This window comes from Manis javanica, chromosome 11 (genome assembly GCF_040802235.1).
Source record: "Manis javanica isolate MJ-LG chromosome 11, MJ_LKY, whole genome shotgun sequence".
Taxonomy (NCBI): Eukaryota; Metazoa; Chordata; class Mammalia; order Pholidota; family Manidae; genus Manis; species Manis javanica.
Window position 1 is genome coordinate 47,577,887 of NC_133166.1, and position 24,527 is coordinate 47,602,413.

The window sequence follows — 24,527 nt, forward strand, 5'->3', positions numbered from 1 at the left end:
GGAAAATCTACATATCACTTTTGACTCTCCCAAAATTTAACTACTAATCTGCTAATAGCCTACTGTTGGCAGGAAGCCTTATGGATAACATAAGCAGGCAATTAACATATTTTTGTTATACATACTATACTGCATTCATACAGTAAATTAGGCTAGAGAAAATTTTTTTTTTCAGATTGTCACAGATCTCCAAAAATTTTTCAAATATGTTTTTCTTGCAACTGCACCATTCAAACCCACATTGTTCAAGGGTCAACTGTATAACATTGCAAGATTAATGAGCACACAGGATCCTTATAATGAAAGAAGGGTCCTGACCTGGCTGGAGTAGAAACTCAGGCAAGGCTTTGCAGAAGTGACCCCAGAGTTGAGATTTAATGGTCGCTTTCAAAACTTCAAGTTAGTTTATGGGGCAGAATTGCACAGGAAGGTAAAAAGAGTGTGTTCCAGAAAGAGGGGACAGAAATAAGCAAAGGGCATAAAAGATGGGAACCATATAATTCATAGAAGGAACTTTTAGAAGTTCGGAGTGTAAGGAGTAACACTAACAAGATGAAAGATGGTATGAGGGAGAGTGGACCAGATCAAAGGGGGTCCTGTAGTCCGTATGAATGTTTCAGCCCCTTAGTAGGAGTGCACACATCAGAATGGGGGCAGAGGACACGGGAAAAAAGGAGTGGTAGATTGTTGTGCTCACGGTCTTTACTAGGGATACACAGTGACCTAAGCCTGCTTATAAAAATACAAAAATGAACTACACAGCATAATAGAAATTTAGAGTAGAAAGGGGCCTTTGAGATCATCTGATGTCTTCATCAGGCATCTAAAGAAATTGGTGAGAATTTCCTCTGTTTTATTGAAGACACCTTTTAAGATTTGCCTTTTAGATTTCCCACGCAGGCACCCTGCATCTCAGACTACACCAAACAGAGGAAAGCCCTTGGTCGAAGGAGTGGGAGTTTGGGACAGGTAGGTGCTGGAGAGTTTTGGTAAATTTATTCAAACTAAGAAAACATTCCACTCCCACGCCACCCCATGCGCTGCTCCCATCCCTTCTAGCCCTCAAGTGGTTCCCAGGACCACAGAGCTCGTGGGAAGGGAGGGGCTCCTCCTTTTTACCCAATTCCTGTGCTCAGTCCATCAGCTTAGAGCATATGAATGAGGCAGGGAAAGGAGGCAATTCTGTGGTCTCTGGGAAAGAAAAGGGCACTGTTCCTTCCCAGCATTTGCTCCTGCTCATAAGGTACAGCTTTCTCCCTACTGACAGGTAACTGAATAATTTCCCTTCTGAGTGTTCCTACCACCTTCCAATTTTAAGAGGAAATTCAAGATACCACCCCTTTCTGGAAAATTTTCTCTCTCAGGCAGACTGCCATTATCAACAGTAGTAGGTAAATATTCACTGTAAAGTAACTTTCTTTCTTTATTAAACCCGCATATGAATTTAATTTAGAATACTAATGGCACAGTCGATACTTGATTATTATTTACTATGTTTCTTTTTGAATAATGAAAAATAAGTTTTTAGTCTAAGTCATAAAGTGTAGTTTGTTAGTGTAACATCACTACTCCAAAGTCTTGTTATTCACCTGGGCAATGGGTATCATAATAAGCAAGCCTGTGGAAGTCCAACCTTTGAATTGCTCATTGGATCACCAGAATTTATTTCTTAAATAAATAACCCCATCTGTATTACTTCAGACCCCAAGGCTACAGATGGTCTATTTTTATCATTGGATTTCAAGGTTTACTTTCCCATGGAATTCTAAAGTTTTCTTTAAAAATGGCTACAGTTTTAGAAATTTCCCTTATAACTTTGAGTAGTATCAATGTATACAAGCCATCTGAAAGTCCCTTTGATGTTCAAAAGCTGTCATATCACCTACCCTTGGTCCTTAATAGAAAGAAAGGTTACACATGGTGTCAGCATTCTTCTAAGCCCATTCCTTACTCTCTAGCCTCCAAAATGATTAAATGCTAAGTTTTGTTTACTCAGGTGACTCAAAACTGAGTCTGAGCTTAATCACTTTCTCCTGGGAGCTTTTTCTAACCCCAGCAAAGGTTAGCTTCCTCCTGATAAACCCTTATAGTTTGTGCTGTAAGGCAGGTACTCGTTTAAATGTCTTATCCACAAGGATGTAAACTGTAATAGGTTCATGATTAGGGCAGTGTTATTGACCACTATCCCCCCTGAATCTAGCAGTGCTGGAAATTCAATAAGTATTAGTGGAATAATCAAATAGGAGGGTTTTGCACACTCCACCTGAACCCTTAGACAAGTAAAGTATGTTAAAATTATAGAAAACGGCCCACTCTCCCACCCCTAAGACTTCCCTCTCTCACAGTGAGAACTCTCCCTCTTATCCTCTTCCCACCTCTCATTGCTTTTCCAAAGGCTTCCTTCCCTCTGCCTTGTTTTTATGTTCTTTCCCTACATTCCACCCTTGTCCATCACCTCCCTGCCAACACAGGGAGGCACTTGATAAACGTGTTGAATGAATGAATGAATGTCATGCTTCAAACTCCCCTTGTGAAATGTTATCTATCTCCATAGCTTCAATAGTCTTAATGTTAAACTGATGAAGTCTAAATATCTATCCCTTACCTAAATTTCTCACCTAGGCAGCAAACCTGTATCTCCATGAATACCCTATGTCAGTATGTTCACAACCAAAGAGGATTTCCAATTAATCACAGCAAATTAATCACACACAATTATCTCCTTTCCCTCTCCAATCTCTGCTAAAAGGAGTTTAAGAACTAAAAAAATGTACATATCCACAAGGGCAAAGAGAACAGAACATGAGTGCTAACCAGACTTCAATGAATCTTCAGAAGGTACAAAGTGGATGGAGGTGAATGACTGAACTGGGAGAGTACTGGGGTTAGGACAATATGTTTGCAGTACTTTTTTTCTCATCTCTAAGATTATTAATACTACTGAAAATTTTTTTCTTCTTTTTTATAATTGCCTGTTTCTTCCAGAGACCTTTCTCCTTTCCTTTCCTCTTTTACTATTTAAAGGTTTCTAAATGCTGTAATAGATACTGAAAAAAGAAAGAAAAAAGAAGAAGACTAGATTCAGCCTGAACCCTGGAAGGGCTCAGCACATGGAGACCCCAGGTACCAAGGAGAACAGAACTTATATACTACCTGGACTGAAACAAAAGTGATAGTCTGCATAATAAACTGTGATACACAGAGCCACCTTCCCAGACTCCACTCAGGGAAACTGGCAGCTGGCTTATATCCCCTATGAAGATTATAAAGTTCTTCTCTAAGGAACTGAATAGCCTAAGGGGAAGACTTAGAGGTTCCCTCAACAAAAAAAATCCACCATCAACAAGCCCTACCTGTGCCCACACTGCTTCCATTTTGCTTTTTAAAGCCTTATTCTTAAGTATGAACGTAAATGTCAGACAGGGATTAACAAATATTTGAGGACCAAAAAATAGAAAATGATGGCAAAAAAGGCACTCAAAGGAAACAGAGCCGATTAAGAAAGGGAAAAATTACAATTAATGTCCTTAGAGATGAGAAAAGATATTATATTCATTAAGTAAGTAGAAGATGCTACAAAAAAGGAATACAGAGAAAAAGGAGTGCTTGGAATTTAAAATAAGGAAGCTATGAAAAATTATTTCAGAATTAGAAGATAACATCAAAGAAATCTCAAGGAAGTTATCCCTCCTACCAGGAACAAAAAAAAGTTAAGACTGCAGGGGGGAAAAGAAAGCTTAAAAAAATAATTACAGAATTGATTTAGGAAGACTAAATGAATTCCAGAAAAAGAGAACAGAAAATACTGTGGGTAGGAAATTATTAAAGAAATAATACAAGTAAATAGCCCCCTAGGAGCAGTACTGCAAGGTAGTTAAGAGGTAAGATAAACTGTTTTCCATAAAAGCACTTTCAGTATGATTTGATTTTTAAAGTATGTAATACTACTTTCATGAACAATTGTAAAGGCAAAATATAAAACATGAAAAGCCACCTGTTTCTTATCCCCAAATCTATCCTTTTCTGTACTCCCTTTCTCTGGTAATATTACCATCACCAGCTAGCTTTAAAACAACCTTTTACAAGTTCCTGTTGGGATGGATTTTTCACACGTCTCTTCTCTATCCCTCCTGTTCTCATCTGATCCTGTTACCTCTCCTTGGAATGTTTCCACAATATCATTACTGGTAGCTCTGCCTTTGGTCTTCTGCCACCCCAAACTACCCAGCTATCGCATGGTTTTAAAAGCCTCCATGCCTGCAGTGGACTGACAATGCCTTCCCTTTGCAGTCCCCCACCTCCAGGGTGTACTTCCAAGGCTTAGAGTCCTACCTACTTATCCAGTTCCCCACTGCCACCTCCTAACCACTGCATCTCCCACTTCTTCAAAAGGCCCAGCTCTTCTGAAGAATATGTCATCAATCCATACTAAACTAATACTGCTCTTTTTGCCTATTATCTGGCTAACAAATTATCTTGGTTCACTGAAATTCTGGTACCCAGTTCACCACCTTTCTCTGTAAGAGAAGAATTATTAATTACTATCATAATTCTTGGTAATTTCAACATTCACATAAAGAAAAACCTTTCCAATGCCCTGGCCTCTTGTTTCTTAATTTCTTCAGCTTGATTGATATGCTCCATCTGGGCCACCCACGGCCACAGTCATACTCTGGATCTTGTCATCACCACACATCTGACTACAAACTTCTACCTTTCCAGCTTCCCTCAAGTATCCCCAGCCCAACATCCTGCAATGGGATTGGAAACCCTCATCAATGGAAGACCTCTTCCTCAACATCCATCACTCATCCCTGTTAAACGTAAGTTTCATTGCTATAACAATCCTGGAAAACGCTCCTTAGATGCTTGGTCCCCATACTTGCCCAATCCTAATTAAGCCTTACTCTGCTCCTCAACCCAAGTAGCTCAACATTTCTCCAGAAAAGGAGAAAAACATGACAGAACTCTGCTAAGGGGGTCCCATTCTGGATCAAAAAATCAAGTGGCAAATGACAATGCCCATCAGTCATTTCCACTAATTTCTCCAGTAAATTTGTTTTCCCCATTCCAAGATGCTAATTGTCTATTACCTTTTACTTCTCCCTCCTACTTGCAACAACTTATTCTATCCCTCCGTTGATGAACTCGCTTCCTTTTCATACTTTATTGAGAAACCAGAAGGTATCAGACAAGAACTACTATATCCTCCTCCTACCACTAATGCTTTTTGTCTATTATCTGGCTAACAAATTATCTTGGTTCACTGAAATTCTGGTACCCAGTTCACCACCTTTCTCTCTAAGAGAAGAATCCAGCAACAAACTATGTACTATGTGTTCTTTCCTGTTAAAATGGAAGAAACGTCTTTGCTTTCACATAAGTCATCATTTTAGCTATTTAGGAACTACATTCCTAAAACTATCCTTAACTTTCCTAAATCTTCAAGTCTATTCTTTCACCTAGATCAACATCAGCAGAAAAATATGTTTAATATCATGGATGTTAAGCAAAACAAACAAAAAATGCCCTTGATCTTCTGTCCTCTTCCAGATGCCATCTCACTTACCTTCTCCTCTTCACTATAAAACTTCTATGAAGAGCTGTCTTCAGGTATGGTCTCCACTTTCTCACCTCCCATTCTCTCTCCAACCTACTTTGACTGTCATCTCATATCACTTTTTCTTATCATATGTATTAAAGAGGAGGGAAATAGGATATGGCTGTTTAGCCTGGACTTTGACCTTGAGTCCTAATCCCTGTTTTGTGACTAAGTATAAAAACAGTGTAACTTCTCTGAGCCTCAGTTCCCTTAACTACAAAATGGGGATAATACCAGTAGCTATCTCATGGGGTTGTTGTGAGAGTCAGCACACATAATAGCACAGAGAATGCTGCCAGGCATATAGGAAGTATTTGATACATGCTTGCTATTGAGGTCAACAGTGACCTTCCTTCATCTTACCTTATCCAATAAAGAAGGCTCTTTGCTGCTCTTACTTATGGTACAAGCAGCACTGGACAGGGCTCACAACTTCCTGCTCCCAGCACTTCTACTCCTGCCCTCTCGGATACCATACCCCATTGGGTTTCCTTCTACTTCACTGGCTGCTCCTTCTCATGATCCCTGCTTGCTTCTCAATTTCTAAATATTAGAATACTCAGCTATCTCTTTTCACTATCCAAACTCTTCTTAGGTAACCTGATCCAGTCCCATGCTTTTAAATACTATCTATATATTGATGTTGCTTATTTATCTCCAATTCTGGTTCTCCTCTGAGTATCAGACACAGACATCTAACCACCATCTCCAGCAGGACATGAACTTGTTACCACAAACCTAACAGATCTAGGACAGAATTCTTAAGGACTTTACTGTCCCCATCTCATCCATAGACCTAACTCCTACCACACCATCTAATTTCTATTATAGTTATCATCATTTACCCAATCAGGCCTAAAAACTAGAAAAAGTCATATTGATTTTTCCTCCTTCCCTGACATTCAAATGTTAAGTCCTGTTTGCTCCACCTCCAAAATACATCCCAAATCCATCTCTATTTACCATGGCACTACTGCCATCTTAATCCAAAATCCTCCCAGTGAGTCTCCCTGCTTTCTTTTTAGCTATTTAGGAACTATATCCCTAAAACCATCCTTAACTTTTCTAAATCTTCAAGTCTATTCTTTCACTTAGATTTCTCCAAGCAGCCAATTTCTTCACAGTAGCCAGAGTAGTCTCAACGTATAAACCAGATCCTATCAGTTCTCTGCTTAAAACTTTCCAGAGCCTTCCCAATATAATTAGAATGAAATCTGAACTACTGAACTCAGCATTATATGTGATCTGGCCCTGCTTGCCTCTCCAACCTTAACTCCTACTTTTTTCTCCATCACTCTCTCCATTCCAGCCACTCTGGCCTCTTTTTGAACACACCAAATTCATTAGCACCTCAGGGCCTTTGGACTGGTTGTTCCCTCTGATTCTCCAGATTTCAGCCAGGTTAGCTCAACTACTCATTACCACCTCACAGAAGCCCATCCATCTAAGAGCAGTGGACCCTTCTACCCAGTCACTATTTATACCAATACTTTGTTTCATTTTCTTTATAGCACCTAGAACCAAGTAAGTTGTTATTTATTTACAAAAATTTATAGATGAGCCTCCAGCACCTAAAATACTAACTAGCTAATAAGACCTAACATAGTAGGTCTTCAGTAACTATTTATTGAATTAACTTTAAGAAAATGGAAACAACAGTATTCACTTTATACTTATAGCACAGGGGTAAATGAAAGTCCACCCTAAGTACTGACAAGTTAACTTATTTTTGGTCCATCATCAGTCAACATAAGTGTGTTAACCAAAGTCAGCTGTTATATAGATCAATTATCACTGAGGAAAAAGAATATTGATACATCTTACCAGGTTTATCATCATACAAAAAGGAAAATAACTTGCATTTTTTAGGGACTTCCACTTGTTTTATATTCCCATGTTTCTGAATTAGGTAACATATTGAACATTAGAAAAAATTAGGCAACTTCCAGAGAAGCAGACCTAAAATCAGGATTCAAACAACACAGACTCAGGTCTACAACACCCGTGTTCTTTCTATTAGATCATGGATTTATTGGCATTATAAGCTACCTAGATATATCAGAGCAGTTCCAATCTAAGGGGTTGTAGAAGTCAAAGGGATTATTTTAAAAACCTTATCAGAAATTTCAAATGTTGTACTGTAGTTTGTAATGTCTCAACTTTCAAGTACCTTGACTTCAAGAAAAATTAATTTAGAGTAAAAACACTAATCTCCTGGTAATCAGGTGTGTGGTTGGTTTGAATAAGTTTTTGGTTAATAAAAACAGATTTTTATTAATAAATGAGTTTCACTGCCCAAATCTTTTTGAAATTTATCATTGGGATAGTAAAACAGGACATCACAAGTCCAAATTCTACAGCATATAGCGCCCTTTTATTCTGGCCCCTGCTTCTTTCCCAGATAATTCTCACCACATGTCCATGAGTGTGGTCAGCCTCATGCCATCTAAAATTTCCTGCTTATCTTTTACCAGCTCAAATGTCATCTCCTCTTTGTAGCCTTTCTTAATTCCTTCACAGGCTTACCTATCTTATCTATGTTCCCAGATGAAACTCTGAGCACGATTTCAAGGATAGGGCATTATGTCATTTATTCTGTTACATATTTTCCTGGCTAGTCTGTAAATGTTAGCTGAAGTAAAGAAACTTATTATTTAAATTCCTACATTAATATGTGAAACATGTTACAGAGTAAATGTTCAGTTACTATTGGTCAAACTTAATTACTGATTGAATGAAAAGTCTTATTATGATAGCTAAAAGTTGGCTGAATGACTTAATCTACTATGTGAAATCAAAGGTTTCTTAAAGATAACTAAATCTAAAACCTCCAGGAATTCAGGCCTGTGTATGCTGTTTTTTACAAACAAGTTTATTGCTATCCTAGCAAATTCCACATTCTCTATATAGGTGAATTTGGTCAAGTGGACAGACTGATCATCTAGAAGTTTTACTGTGTCTAGGCGGTTCTGAGAAGGATGGTCAGGCCTCTAAATCTCAATAATATTTTGATCCAACAAACCCTCCCCACACAGTTCTCTGCTTAGAAGTGAATTTTCCTAGATTTTAGAGGACATGGATACCCTTCAAAGATCCTATTACTGTTCCCTTGCATTAATCAATACCACTGCAGGTTAATTACCATAAGCTTGGCAGAATGACTAATGCAGCAGAAACACTGAGCATATTCTAAATAGGAAACACTTTTACATGAACTTACTGAACTTTATGTTGCCGCAACAAATTTTCATTTCTTGATGGCACCCTAAAAAAAGATAGAGACTTTTAAAATTTATTAAGAAGTGCTGAGTATATTTTAGTAATCCTTTGAACTACTATGCTTAGCATGTATTAGTAAGGTCTGTGATCTCAACTTCAGTAAAATATGACTTAACATTAAAAAATAATGCACTGATAATCCTAATTTCAAAATGAACAATGAAACTAATTATAATGACTATATAAGTATTTTTACAAAGTACAGCAAGATATATTAGGTTTTCAAGATTACTACATATCAATCTAAGGTCCAAAGAACAATGTTTTTAAATTTTCCTTTCAAAAACCCAACCCTCATTTCTTTGTTACAAAATATTCTTCCAATTAGTTATTTTTAAATATTTACTGTTTTCATTACTCCAGGATTCTAACACATTCTTATAAGAGTTATCTTGAGCATGCAATTTAGAAATGCCAGTTTGAACGATTTAATCTTAATCTTATTATGTTCATAAATAAAAACAGACAACACAAATTATGAAATAACACAAGAAAAACTGTTGGTTTTATGGGTATTACAATGTAGTTTTAATAAATGTTATACACAAACACAATTATCATATAATCAATCACTTATCCTTTGAAACAATACGCCAAGATCAACTTTGAAGCATTTATAAAAATGAAAATGTATAATATGTCTTCTTCATTAACTCTAAGGACTCCATATACAAATGCAAAAATTTGAAATTGTCAATAATCACACTGAATGTTAAGCTACTGACTAAACAATAAAAAAAAGATTTGATTTTAAAATTAAAAAGTTCCAGGTAAAAGCATGCAATTTCTCATATATATTATCTTTGTATTCTGCACAGAGTTCCAAGGCAAAGATTGTTTCTGGCTTTATGAATTACCAGAGATGAAGACCTGTGTGGCTGACTTATCACAGGCTTTTTGGTCTTCTTTCCTGATAGAGCCTTAACTTCTTTAGGAGGAGGCATATGAATTGGTTTCCATGGAATTGGGTTATAAAAGGCTGGCTCTGGATAAGAATTCCCACTATAAAAACCTAAGATTATTAAGAAATCAGAACAAGAAAAAAAACTTATTGACATAAATGGAACTACTTACTCTTAAATTCCTAGAAAAATGTTAAAATATCAAAAGGGCAAAAAAAATCATTGATAAACCAGTTTGACTCTTTGAAAACTTACTCTTGAATATTTTCAAATAACACTTTCCAAATACAGTAAATATTGCAGTAAAAATTAAAATATAAATAATTCTAAAAGTACAGAGAATTTAATGCTTAAATATATATAAATAAAAACTCCTATGAACATTTTACTAAGAAGTTAATTTTAGAACTTTTAGGCTGAACAAAGTCATCATTTTCCTAACTCAGTCTTGGAAAGTTCTAACTGTATACTAGTTTCCCCTAGTCAGACCCTAAATTTGCAGGGAAAAAAAAAAAATCGTTGCATACATAGCTAAAGTCAAGCAAGATTCTTGTTTAGAATTACTGAAATTCTAAATTACTGGCATTTGAATCAATCAGATTTTATAATATCATTGTTTTGATTATTAAGAGCATAAAGCATTTGCAAATACACTATTTATTAGAATAAAACTTTTTAAAATGTAAAAATTTAATAAAATAATCCATTATTGTAGCAATTAACTTCTAGTCAATATGTATAGTCCCACCTAAAGTTTTAACTTTACTATCCAATTGTTTGGTTAAGACCATTGATTACTCTTTTTTTTTTTTCTAAACAAGAGGGAAAAAAGAGCAGACCATGTTTAGTAGCTTTAATGGATGACCTTTGTGACATGCGGAGAGACCTAATCCTGACAGCAGGAATGTGTCATTCAGACACTGGCAACCCACTTTGACTGCAAAGATATGTCAACACACACTTCAGCAACATGGTCAAAACAAAGTCTGGCATATGTTCGATTGTGTGAACAAAACAGAATGGGAGTATTTTTAATAATAAATCACTTAAACAAGTGAAGGCAGCTGTCAACAAGGTATGAGCTTCCAACATGAAACACAAAGGAAAACATGCTCTTCGATTTATAATGAGACCAAGCCTGAAGGCCAACTGGTTTTGTGTCTGGCTCATGTGCTGTCTAGTATTCCACCCTGCAAAAGAATGTGCCAACGACACTGAAGCTCTGCCTCAGAGAGTTAGAAGGAGGGGAGGAAAATGACACTTAAATATACCCTGATGAAGGCTTTAAAATCCAAAAAAATGTAAGAAAACTTTACTTGTCTCTCAGTCTTAGAAGTCATTACTTTGTAGTTTTAAAATATATTTGATTTTTTAGAGAATGACAATAAAGTTGTAGTACTTCCACAGGAACATAGTATGTTATGATACAATTTTCCAAAAAATAGTAATTGGAAAGAAAAATAGTTTTTACACATTTCTATTTCTGTCAAAAGGAAACATAATGTATAATATTTGCTCCTGCAAGCCATATTTATGTAAGCCACATAACATAAAACCAACCTGTAAGTTTTCCATTGGCATAACCATAGCTCTTTGCAGCTGGACGAGGTTTATTTTTTGCATTTTCCAACCATTCCTTAAACTTTTTTTCTGCTATTTCCTTTTTTTCCTGTAATTCAGCTTGCCGTTGTTTTTCTTTTTCCTTAAAATGACAAAACCAAAGAATCTCTGGGGATATTCTGTAACTAAGAATTCTATTCAAATTCTACTCTCTTCCCTGGCAACTTCCCACCCCGATGGTTTACTGATCACATAAATAATGAATCATATTTCTATAATTTGAGAGCAAAATTTAACATGATCAGGGATGTGATATGAAGGTGGCTGCCTCTAAACAATAAGACATCAAATCCAAGAAGAAAAAAGCAATTTGCTGTCTTAAAAAAGTAAAACAATAATGTAATAACACTTTCCATAAAAGTGCATCAAAAATATTAACAGCATTATCATGATAAAAAGTTTGAACCCAACTAAAAACATATTGACAGGCTTACTAATATTTCTCAACCTAATTAAACCACAAATGTATATTCACTTCTGAAGCTTAAACAATTAGGTTATTAAGTAGGGATATCTTTATGTATTTATTTTATTCTAAGACAGTAGAAACTTTTTATACAATATAGTTAACATATATAAACAGCAAAGCCATGTATTCTAAATGGTCACTTAAATAAAAATACCTTTTCTTTCTTCTTCTTCTCACATTCTTCAGCATTTTTTTTCTTTAACCATTCTTGATATTTTTCTTTTGCTTTCTCTTGAATATGTTCTTTCTCCAGGACCTTTGCTGCTTTTTCCTCCATTTCCTTAATAATTTTCTGTTCCCTTTCTTTTCTTTTCTTAAATAAAAATTAAGATATGTTAATTGGAGTATCTATAATTATCCTTATAGAGGAAGGAATATAGTGGTTGACATAATGTGGCTTATGAAAATGTATCACATACCTGCAATTATCTGGTAAATTTTAGCCTACCAGCTTGGCTACAAGCTTCATGATGGCAATAACAAAGAGCTTGCTCACCAAAGTATACTCTGAGCCTGGAACACTGCTGAGTCAACAGTAGGTGCTCAATAAAGATTTGTTGAATAAATTAGTGAACAGACATTAAAACCTGTTAGAGTGTCCTGAATCTTGGTTTTTTAATGGATGTTTACCATTACTCTAAAATGGGTACATATATACACATTTCCTGTGCCTGCCAATACAAATTTTCAAGTCTGCTAATAAAAATACTTGGATAAATCTTGACCATCAGTAAGTTACAGAGGACAAAGAAATAACATTTCGGCCCATTAAGTACTGCTAGAAGGACACATATTCCGGGCTATGTAATTTATATAAGTCTTGCGTAGACCATAGGTTGGTAAACTACAGCGCATAGGCCAAATATGACCCACCAGCCACCTGTATGTGTAAGTAAAGTTTTACTGAAATGTGGCCATACCAGTTTATTTACATATTTATTGCCTATGACTGCTTTTGCACCACATCAGCAAAGTTGAATTTGTTGCAAGACTTTATATGGCCCTTTACAGAAAATATTTGATGCAGGCTATAACTCAAAGATTTTTCATTTCTCATTCAAAAGATAATCTAACAATACAGTTAAATTCTAAATAACCAGTAAAACAGCTGGGTCTATTTATTAAAAGTTTAGAAAATAATCTGCAAAGCACAATGTGTATGCAATACAAATGATAAATACATTGCCCTTCATGGAGCAAAGAAAAGAAATTTTTCCCTTGAAGGCATCTTGTAGACTACTTTCATATAGCCAATTCAATTAACACCTGAGGAACAAACATCAGGTACAAACAATGTATGTCCAGTGCTGTGCAAGAAAGGCAGGTCTTAAAAATCAAAGTCCAAAGGGAGATCCATTCAAGATGGCGGTGTGAGAGGTGAGACAGAGAACTCCTCCCAAAACCACATACAATATGAAAATATAGTTAATACAATTAATCTTAAAAGATCAACAGGATAGAAGGCTGCACCAGACTGCACACACCTGGAGAACAGAGCAGACCTCACAAAACAGGGTAATGTACCAAAGCTTTGATCCAACGGGATCCAAGCCCTTCCCCCACCCCAGCTCACCAGTGGGAGGAAGAGGAATGGAGCGGGGAGGGGGTGGAAGCCAAGGACTGCTGAATAACCAGCCTCTAGAGATCTGCTTTGGGGGCACAAACGTACATTGCATGGTGCTCTGGAGATTAGTGGGGTTGGAAAGCTAACACAGGCAGAATACTTGGAGACACTGAGATTCCAGTCATTTGTGGCGGACAGGGATCCACACCCAGCTGCTCTGGGACACAGGAAAGGCAGGCAGTCTGAGAGGCTTCCTAGCAATGAGAGGGCTACTGAAGGGGCAGGGTTTGCATGGAGCTTGCTGCAGGAGAGAAGGGATAGGTGGACAAGGTTGTCTGGGTGCACTCTGCCCAGTAGGTTGGGAACTTTCAGGAGCTTCAGGCGCTCCATCGCCCTGGCTGGCAACTCAGCTCCAAGGCCTCCTACTGTGATACACAGCCTGCTGCACCTTCCTCCTGACCTACCAGCACCAACTCACATACTGGCAGTCCCTGCCCTGGTGTCAGGTCAGTCAGAGGGAGGCCCTGCCTACAACAGCTACAGACACAAAGCACAGAGGCTTACACCTGTGTGCTTGGTCCACTGACTCTGACAGTAGAGACAGGCACTGCAGCCGGGAAGCAAGAAACAGCTCTTTCTTCCTCCCAGGCACCAACACCTCTCTCCTGCGACCCCCAACAACACTCCAGGGGCAAAGCAGCTCCAGAGACTAGAGCTTCTGGGCACAGAGGGTGCCACATAGAAATATGAAATGTCAAAGGAACCTGGTTCAGACTAAAATCTCACAAACCTTAGAAAAAGGGCCAAATGAAACTAACTCACCAATCTTCCTGAAAGAGAGTTCAAAATAAAAATCATAAACATGCTCATGGAGGTACAGAAAAATATTCAAGAACCCAGGGATGAATTTAGGATGGAGATTCAATCATTAAGAAATTCCATATCTGAAATGCAACATACAATGGAGGGATTTAAAAGCTGATTAGATGTAGTAGAAGAGACAGTAAAAGGAATAGAAATTACAGAAGAGGAATAAAAAGAAGCAGAGGCACAGAGAGAAAAAAGGATCTCTAAGAATGAAAGAATATTGAGAGAACTGTGTGATCAATCCAAACGGAATAATATTCACCTTATAGGAGTACCAGAAGAAGAGAGAGAAAAAGGGATAGAAAGTGTCATTGAGAAGGTAATTGCTGAAAACTTCCCCAACCTAGAGAAGGGAATAGTCTCTCAGGCCATGGAGGTGCACAGATCTCCCAATACAAGGGAACCAAGGAAGACAACAACAAGACATATAATAATTAAAATGGCAAAGATCAAGGATAAGGACAGACTCTTCAAAGCAGCTAGAGAGAGAAAAAAGATGACATACAAAGAAAAACCCATCAAGCTATCATCAGACTTCTCAACAGAAACCTCACAGGCCAGAAGGGAGTGGGGTGATATATTTAATGCAAGGAAGCAGAAGGGCCTCGAACCAAGAATACTCTACCCAGCAAGATTATCATTTACATTTGAAGGACAGATTAAACAATTTTCAGATAATCAAAAGCTGAGAGAATTTACCTCCCACAAACCACTTCTATAGTGCATTTTTGAAGGACTGCTATAGATGGAAATATTTCTAAGGCTAAATAGGTGTCACCAGGGGAAAAAAACCACAGCAAAGAAAGTAGAACAATTAATTACTAAGCAGCTGGAAATCAAATCAACTAACCCCAAAGTCAATCAAGGGATAGACAAGAGTACAGAATATGATACCTAATATGTAAAGAATGGAGGAGGAAGAAAAAGTAGGAAATAAAAGAAGAACCTTTAGGTTATGTTTGTAATAGCATACTAAGTGAGTTAAATTAGACTGTTATATAGTAAGGGAATTACCCTTGAACTTTTGGTAACTACGAATCGAAAGCCTGCAATGGCAATAAGTAAATACCTATCGATAATCATCCTAAATGTAAACAGTCTGAATGTACAAATCAAAAGATACACAGTCACTGAATGGATAAAAAAACAAGACTCATCTATATGCTGCCTTCAAGAGAGTCACTTCAAACCCAAAGACATACACAGACTGAAAGTAAAGGGATGGAAAAAGATATTTCATGCAACTAATAGGGAGAAAAAAGCAGGAGTTGCAGTACTTGTATCAGACAAAATAGACTTCAAAACAAAGAAAGTAACAAGAGACAAAGAAGGACATTCATTACATAATGATAAAAGGGTCAGTCCAACAAGAGGATATAACTATTATAAATATCTATGCACCCAACACAGGATCACCTACATACGTGAAACAAATAATAACAGAATTAAAGGGGGAAATACAATGCAATGAATTCATTCTAGAAGACTTCAGCACACCACTCACTTCAAAGAACAGATCAACCAGACAGAAAATAAGTAAGGACACAGAGGCACTGAACAACGTATTAGAACAGATGGATGTAATGGACATCTACAGAACACTCCATCCAAAAGCAACAGGATACACATTCTTCTCAAGTGCACATGGAACATTTTCAAGAATAGATCATATACTAGGCCACAAAAAGAACCTCAGTAAATTTAAAAAGATTGAAATTATACCAACCAGCTTCTCAGATCACAAAGGTATGAAACTAGAAATAAATCACACAAAGAAAACGACAAAGCCCACAAACACATGGAGGCTTAATAACATGCTTCTAAATAATCAATGGATCAATGACCAAAAAAAGACAGAGATCAAGCAGTACATGGACAAACATGACAACAATAATTCATCACCTCAAAATCTGTGGGACACAGCAAAGGCTGTGCTAAGAGGGAAGTACATGGCAATACAGGCCTACCTCAGGAAAGAAGAACAATCCCAAATGAACAGTCTAAACTCACAATTAACAAAACTAGAAAAAGAAGAAAAAAATGAATCCCTAAGTCAGTAGAAGGAGGGACAAAATAAAGATTAGAGCAGAAATAAATAAAATCAAGAAGAATAAAACAATAGAAAGAATCAATGAAAGCAGGAGCTGGATCTTTGATAAAATAAGCAAAATAGATAAACCACTAGCCAGACTTATCAAGAAAAAAAAAGAGTCTACACAACATAAACAGAATCAGAAATGAGAAAGGAAAAACCACGACGGACATCACAGAAATAGAAAGAATTATGAGAATATTATGAAAAATTATATGGTAACAAACTGGAAGAAATAGACAACTTTCTAGAAAATACAACCTTCTAACACCGACCCAGGAAGAAACAGAAAATCTGAATAGACCAATTATCAGCAAGGAAATTGAAATGGTAATGAAATAACTACCTAAGACAAACACCTGGACCAGATGCTTTCACTGCTGTATTTTATCAAACATTTAGTGAAGACCTAATACCCATCCTCCTTAAAGTTTTCTAAAAAGTAGAAGAGGGAGGAATACTCCCAAACCCACTCTATGAGGCAAGCATGTCTCAATACCAAAACCACGCAGACACCACAAAAAAAGAAAACTACACATCAATATTCCTGATGAACATAGATGCAAAAACATTCAACAAAATATTAGCAAACTGAATTCAAAAATACATCAAAAGGACCATCCATCATGATCAACTAGGATTTATTCCAGGGATGCAAGGATGGTACAACATTTGAAAATCCATCAACACCATCCACCACATCAACAAGAAGAAGGACAAAAACCACATGATCATCTCAATAGATGCTGAAAAAGCATTCAACAAAATTCAACGTTCATTCATGATTAAAACTCTCAACAAAATGGGTATAGAGGGCAAGTACCTCAACATAATAAAGGCCATATATGACAAACACACAGCCAACATTATACTTAACAGCAAGAAGCTGAAAGCCTTTCCTTTAAGATCAGGAACAAGCTAAGGATGCCTACTCTCCCCACTTTTATTCAACATAGTTCTGGAGGTCCTCATCATGACAATCAGACAACATAAAGAAATAAAAGACATCCAGCTTGTCAAGGAAGAAGTTAAACTGTCTCTGTAGATGGCAAGATATTGTACATAAAAAGCCCTAAAGAATCTACTCCATAACTACTAGATCTAATATCTTAATTCAGCAAAGTTGTGGGATACAAACTTAATATACAGAAATCTGTTGCATTCCTATATACTAACAATGAACTAGCAGAGAGAGAAATCAGGAAAACAATTCCATTCACAATTCCCTCAAAAAGAATAAAATACCTAGGAATAAACCTAACCAAGGAAGTGAGAGACCTATATTCTGAAAACTACAAGACACTCATGAGAGAAATTAAAGAAGATACAAATCAATGGAAACACATCCCATGCTCATGAATAGGAAGAATTAATATTGTCAAAATGGCCAACCTGCCCAAAGCACTTTACAGATTCAATGCAATCCCTATCAAAATACCAACAGAATTCTTCAACAAACTACAGAAAATCATTCTAAAATTCATGTGGAACCACAAAAGACCCCAAGTAGCCAAAGCAATCCTGAGAAGGAAGAATAAAACTGGGGGGATTATGCTCCCTGACTTCAATCTCTAATGCAAAGCCACAGTAATCAAAACAATTTGTTACTGATACAAGAACAGACCCATGGACCAATGGAACAGACTAGAGAGCCCAAATATAAACCCAAGCATACATATATGGTCAATTAATATACAATAAAGGAACCATGGACACACAGTGGGGAAATGACAGCTGCTTCAACAACTGGTGTTGGCAAAACTGGAGAACTACAGGCAAGACAAGGAAACTGGATTACTGTCTAAACCCATACACACAAGTAAACCCAAAATGGATCAAAGACCTGAATGTAAGTCATGAAATGATAAAACTCTTAGAAGAAAACATACACAAAAATCTCTTGAATATAAACATGAGCAACTTCTTCCTGAATGCATCTCCTCAGGCAAGGGAAACAAAAGCAAAAATGAACAAATGGGACTACATCATGCAAAAGCTTCTGTACAGCAAAGAACACCATCAGCAGAACAAAGAGGCACCCTAAAGTATGGGAGAATATATTTGTAAATGACATATCTGACAATGGGTTAACATCCAAAATACATAAAGAACTCACATGCCTCAACACCCAAAAAGCAAATAACCCTATTAACATATGGTGGAGGATCTGAACAGACACTTCTCCAAAGAAGAAATTCAGATGGCCAACAGGCACATGAAAAGATGCTCCACATTGCTAATCAATCATCAGAGAAATGCAAATTAAAATCACAATGAGATATCACCTCACACCAGTTAGGATGGCCACCATCCAAAAGACAAACAACAACAAATGTTGGTGAGGTTGTGGAGAAAGGGGAACCCTCTTACACTGCTGGTGGGAATGTAAATTAATTCAACCATTGTGGAAAGCAGTATGGAGGTTGCTCAAAAAACTAAAAATAGAAATACCATTTGACCCAGGAATTCCACTCCTAATTTACCCTAAGAATGCAGGAGCCCAGTTTGAAAAAGACTTATGCACCCCTCTGGTCTTCGCAGCACTATTTAGAAGAGCCAAGGAATGGAAGCAACTTAAGTGTCCATGAGTAGATTAATGGATAAAAAAGAGGTGGTACATATACACAATGTAATATTATTTAGCCATAAGAAGAAAACAAATCCTACCATTTGCAACAACATGGATGGTGCTAGAGGCTATTATCCTCAGTGAAATAAGCCAGGCAGAGAAAGACAAGTACCAAATGATTTCGCTCATCTGTGGAGCATAAGAACAAGGCAAAAACTGAAGGAACAAAACAGTAGCAGACTCACAGAACCCAAGAATGGAGTAACAGTTGCCCAAGGGAAAGGAACTGGGGAGGGTTGTTGGGAAGGGAGGGAGAAGGGGAATAAGTGGCATTAGGATTAGCACACATAATGTAGGTGGGGCACGGGGAAGGCAGGATAGCACAGAGAAGACAAGTAGTGACTCTACAGCATCTTATTATGCTGATAGACAGTGACTGTAATTGGGTATGTGGTGGAGACTTGATAATGGGGGGAATCTGGTAACCATAATGTTGCTCATGTGATTGTATATTAATGATAGCAAAATAGAAATTAAAAATAATAATAATATGGGTAAAAAAAATCAAAGCTCAAGTCATTCCGCAAGTTGTCATACTTCCCTATTTTGGGCAGCCAATAGCTACAAAAAGGAATAGATTTTTCTGAGAAACTGAATATCCACTAATACAATACTGGATTTTTAACTACTTTATGCTGCCTGAAAATCTGTAAGATTAAAAAGGAGCTTATCTTGTTCTATCTCTATCTGACTCATAAGACTTGTCTATGACCCATTGACAAGAGGTAATCCAGTCGCTACATTGTTTCAATAATAATAGCTAACATATATTGAGTGCTAACTCTGCCTGTTACTATTCAATACAAATTATATACTACGTCAGTTAATTGTTATAACCATAATATCAGGTAAATATTATTGTGATTTCATCTTATAGATGAGGACACTACAGCACAACGAGGTAAAGTAATTTGTACTAAGGTCATAGAGATAGTAAGTAACAGATCACTAAAGATCATACAGATACTGAAGTGAGACAATGTTGAAAACAATTATGCCTATAAATTCAATATAAGTGAAATGTCAAGATTTCTTAAAATATATTGCTTTCCAAAACTAACTCAAGAAGAAATACAGTATCTGAATGACCCTCTACTTGTAAAAACCATTCAGAATTTAAAACTTTTCCACAAAGAAAACCCTAGCCACTGAAAGCTTCACTGGTGGATTGTATCACACATTTAAGGAAAAAATAATACCAATTACTACACAAATTATTTTAGAAAACAGAGGAAAAGGAACACATGAAAGCTTTAGTTAAGAGACCAGTATTACTGTGATGTCAAAACCAGATATGGAAATTATAATACCAGATACGGAAATTATAATGGCAAGATAACTGCTCTTATCATAAAAAACATTAAATACTTGGGTATACATTTTACAAAAGATGTATAATACCCTTGCACATCAAAAACTAAAAAACATTACCAAAATTTAAGACAACCTACATAAATAGAAAAATCATGCTTATAGATTAAATTTGGATATCAAGATGGAAATTTTCTCCAAAATGATCTCTGTATTTTAATGCAATCCCAATAGTGTCAGGCACTATTCAAGCAAGCATGATTAGGAAAATTGATAAGCTGATTCTAAATTGTATATGGAAAAATGCAGAATAACTAAATTTTGAAAGACCAAAAAAAACCCCATGGATTTACACTAGCTTATTAGAAGAAGTATAAATTCAAGAATCATAAAGCTATACTAACAAGCCAGTATATACTGGCATAGGATATAGATCAATGAAATGGAAGAGAACAGAAACACACCCATAAATATATGGTCAATTGATTTTAAATAAATGTACCAAGGTAACTGAATAGGGAAAACATTATCTTTTCAAAAAATAATGTTAGAAGAACTGGATATCCATATGCATAAAAGTGAACCTTGCCCTTTAACTCACACCATACATTAAAATTAAATCAAAATACACATACAAGTAAAAGCTAAAGTTAGAAAGGTTCTAGAATAAAACACTGGAGAAATTTTTACACCCTTGGTATAGACAAATGTTTCCTAAATAGAACACAAAAACCACAAACTATAAAAGAAAAAAATGAAATACAAATGTTTATCAAAATATAAAACTCCTGCTCTTTAGAAACACCATTAAGAAAAATTACATATAAGGAAATATTTGCCATACATATATGTGATGAGGCTTAAAGGAATATATAAAAAACTAATAACTTATTAATAAGACACAAAATCCTTCCACAAAATGGGCAGAAATTTAAATGTACAACAAAACGCACCCCCCAAAAAAACAAGAAAATAGATGTAGAAATGGTCTTCAGTGCTATGGACTGAACTGTGCCCCACCCCCCCAAATTCATATGTTGAAGCCATAACCCTCAGCATGTATATTTGGAGATAGGACTTTAAAGAGGTAATTAATATCATAAGTGTAGGGCCCTAATAGGTCTGCTGTCCTTACAAGAGGAGGAAGACACATCAAGGATACATATGCCAGAGAAAAAGCCACGTAAGAATATGGAGCGGTGTCCATCTGCCAGCCAAGAAGAGAAGCCTCAGAAGAAACCAGACCTTGCTGACATCTTCATTTTGGACTTGCAGCCTCCAGAACTAAGAAAATAAATTTCTGTTGTTTAAGCCACCCAGTCTGTGGTATTTCACTATGGCAGCCCTAGTATACTAATATAATAAGCTTATGAAAAGATGCTATAAGTATCATCAGATCTCAGGGAAATGAATACTAAAATAACAATGACCTATCACTACTCACCCAGTAGAATGACTTAAAATGAAACAGACTGACAATGTCAAGTTTGGCAAGGATGTGGTACAATTGGAACTTTCATACAATAGTGGTAATGTAAAATGGTACAAATATTTTTTAAAAGTTTGGCAATTTCTTATAAGGTTAAACACATACCTACCATACAATCCAGCAATTCAGTTCCTAGGCATTTACCCAAGAGAAATGAAAATCAATCTTCCAAAAAAAACTTCTACATAGTGGTCACAGAATTTTATTCATAACACCTCAAACTGGAAACAACCCAATTGCCCATCAACTAGTAAATGGGTAAACAATTTGTGGTATTCCACAGAATAGAACACTACTCAGCAATAAAAAGGAACAATCTTATGACATGAAATATCAGAAACTTCTAAAAACAAAAGAAGCCCGACAAAAAATATACAATCTATAATTACATTTACATGAAATTCTAGAAATGACAAATCTAATCTACAGGGACAGAGAGCAGATGAGTGCCTGAGAGCTGGGACAAGTTTGAGGAGCGGTTTGAATGCAAAGAGGCACCAGGGAATGTGACTGCGGTGGTAAACAGGTACATGTTCGCCAAACCTCATCAAACATAAAATAGGTGTATTTTATTGTGTGTAATCATGTCTCAGTGTTGCTGATTTTAAAACATTAGATAGACTCTCTGTAGGATTAAACTAAAGAGAGAATGGAATGCCTAATTAGCAAAAAGAGATTAGAGCAGGCACCCAGAGAGAAGTACTGAGAGGAGCCAGCCAGTAAGAGGCTCCAGATTTTCTGGCGCTCCAGTTCTATACAACACAGAGCACAACAATAAATCTTTATTTTTGTCAGATGTTGCCTTGAGTGAACCTTTGTTTATTGCAACTAAAGGAAACTAACAAAACCACTGACTAGTTACAGTTTTTGAATTTCTGTTCTGGTTCCTTCTAAAGTACCCAGCACATAATAAAAGTGTTGACTGCACTGACAGCAACATTATCAATCACATGCTTTGTTGTTCAGACTTATTTTTTACATTAAAAAATCAGTTCCCTGTTTTGAGAATTAAGAATAATTTTATTTGTAAATAATTTTTTAAAACATTGAAGGTAAAGACCCTTTTACAAAGTGTGTGATAACACACTGTAAAAAAATAAATCTAAAAAATGAATTAGTGTAGCAACACAAATGTTAAAGAGTACCAGAGGAGGTAAGTCATTTATTTGAAAGGGATTTAAGTATTTATAGTCAAATTATAAGAAACTAGTTTTGCTAATGGATACATAAATTCTTTTTGTCTGATTGATAGAACACAGTGAAAATGATTTAGAGAAAATAATGCCACAGATACAATTATGTGAATGAAGCTGGAGGCAGTGGAGGACCACACACCATGAAATGTAAACAGAGGAGAAAAAAGCTATAGATGCCAGACAGGAAGAGAAGAACCAGGAGAGCAGTCTTTACAAACAGAGGTAAATGTAACAAACACTGAAATAAGAAATCTGATAGGTCTTAAAGAAAAAAAAATTAGAGTAATCAATTATTCCTTAACATGAACAAGAGCTTTGCAGAATTTAGTATCTCCAGGTTCATTTTTTAACTATTCTCAACCTTATGGAATCTTGCTTTCAATAGTTAGTGATTTATGTCACGGCAAGCCATTTTCCCTCTTAAAGGAAGAAATTTTTTCTCAAATAATTGGATTAGATCTACTGCCACTAATTAAAATAGATGAATTTATCGTCTCTCAGCAGTATCTTACATTCTTAGACAAACAACAACTGTTTGGCTGCCATGCTAAAACAAGCTTAATGGAGTTAGAAGATAAGAGAAGCTTTTAGAAGGGAAAGCATACTATTCCACACATGTAAAACTACTTTATCATTGTAACTTCAAAAACATATCAACCAAAGCTTGGTAATGGTCACAGAGACTTATTTTGATTTTGGTATTTATTCACAAAGAACTATTTCTTGTATTATGGGATGATACAAACTTAATAATAATAATTTACTTCTGAAGTAAAGAATAAATACATTTATGTGAGTAATACACACAGGACTAAGCCAATTTCCTTCTTACAGCACCTGGATAAAGAAAGCTGTCATCTTCAACTTTACTGAAATTATTTACTAGGTACTTTTATGAATACCACTGGGCATTAGATTCAACAATAGTTAAGGCAAAGAATTGGAATTAAAAATTTTATACTCTGTCGTACACGCTAAACATTGACTGAATTCATCAAATTGGATTATAATAATAAAAGCAGTACCATTCTAAATATGTAAAAATCATAATAAAATACAAACTGATAACACAATAAGTATTTTTTAAATTTCTATTTTGTAATCCAATATAAGAATATATCAAAATTGAAATGAAGATACAAATGCTTATTATATCACAAAACATTATGCTAGATCTTGTAATGGATAAAAACATAATATAAAAATAATTCCTATCCTTAAGAGTATTAAAATTACAAAGGAAGTGAAGACATATGCATAATACAAAATAGCAACAAAATAAATATATAATACAAGGCAGTATATGACAAAAGGATATAAATTGAACGAGGATCCAGAGGAGTTTCTATCATGTGATGAGGAATGCTCCATGGAGCCAATGCTTTGAGTGGAGTAATAAAGGGAAAGGTTGCGGGGAGGATATGACAAGCTTCTATGCTGATGTAATACCATATAAAAAAATGAGGAAGTGAGAAACAGAACAGACGGAAGTGTTCTCAAAATTTCT

At 36.0% G+C, this 24,527-nt stretch overlaps 1 protein-coding gene across 6 annotated transcripts in view; it reads right to left on the minus strand.

Moving 5' to 3' along the window:
- CCDC34 (coiled-coil domain containing 34) overlaps positions 1 to 24,527 on the minus strand; it is a 128,678-nt gene that overhangs the window by 91,935 nt on the left and 12,216 nt on the right. For 4 of the 6 annotated variants that reach the window (XR_012122660.1, XR_012122659.1, XR_012122661.1 and 1 more), the window contains exons 4-7: positions 12,027 to 12,185; positions 11,344 to 11,485; positions 9,739 to 9,893; positions 8,823 to 8,867 (exon numbers count right to left, since the gene is read on the minus strand). Coding sequence is in view for 3 of the 6 variants with exons in the window: in XM_073216345.1 (XP_073072446.1) it covers positions 8,850 to 8,867; positions 9,739 to 9,893; positions 11,344 to 11,485; positions 12,027 to 12,185 (474 nt within the window). In the remaining 3 variants the exon portion in view is untranslated. Of the gene's footprint in view, positions 1 to 8,822; positions 8,868 to 9,364; positions 9,894 to 11,343; positions 11,486 to 12,026; positions 12,186 to 24,527 lie in introns of those variants that run through there. The other 2 variants (XM_017654084.3, XM_037012113.2) reach the window with 1 other exon arrangement.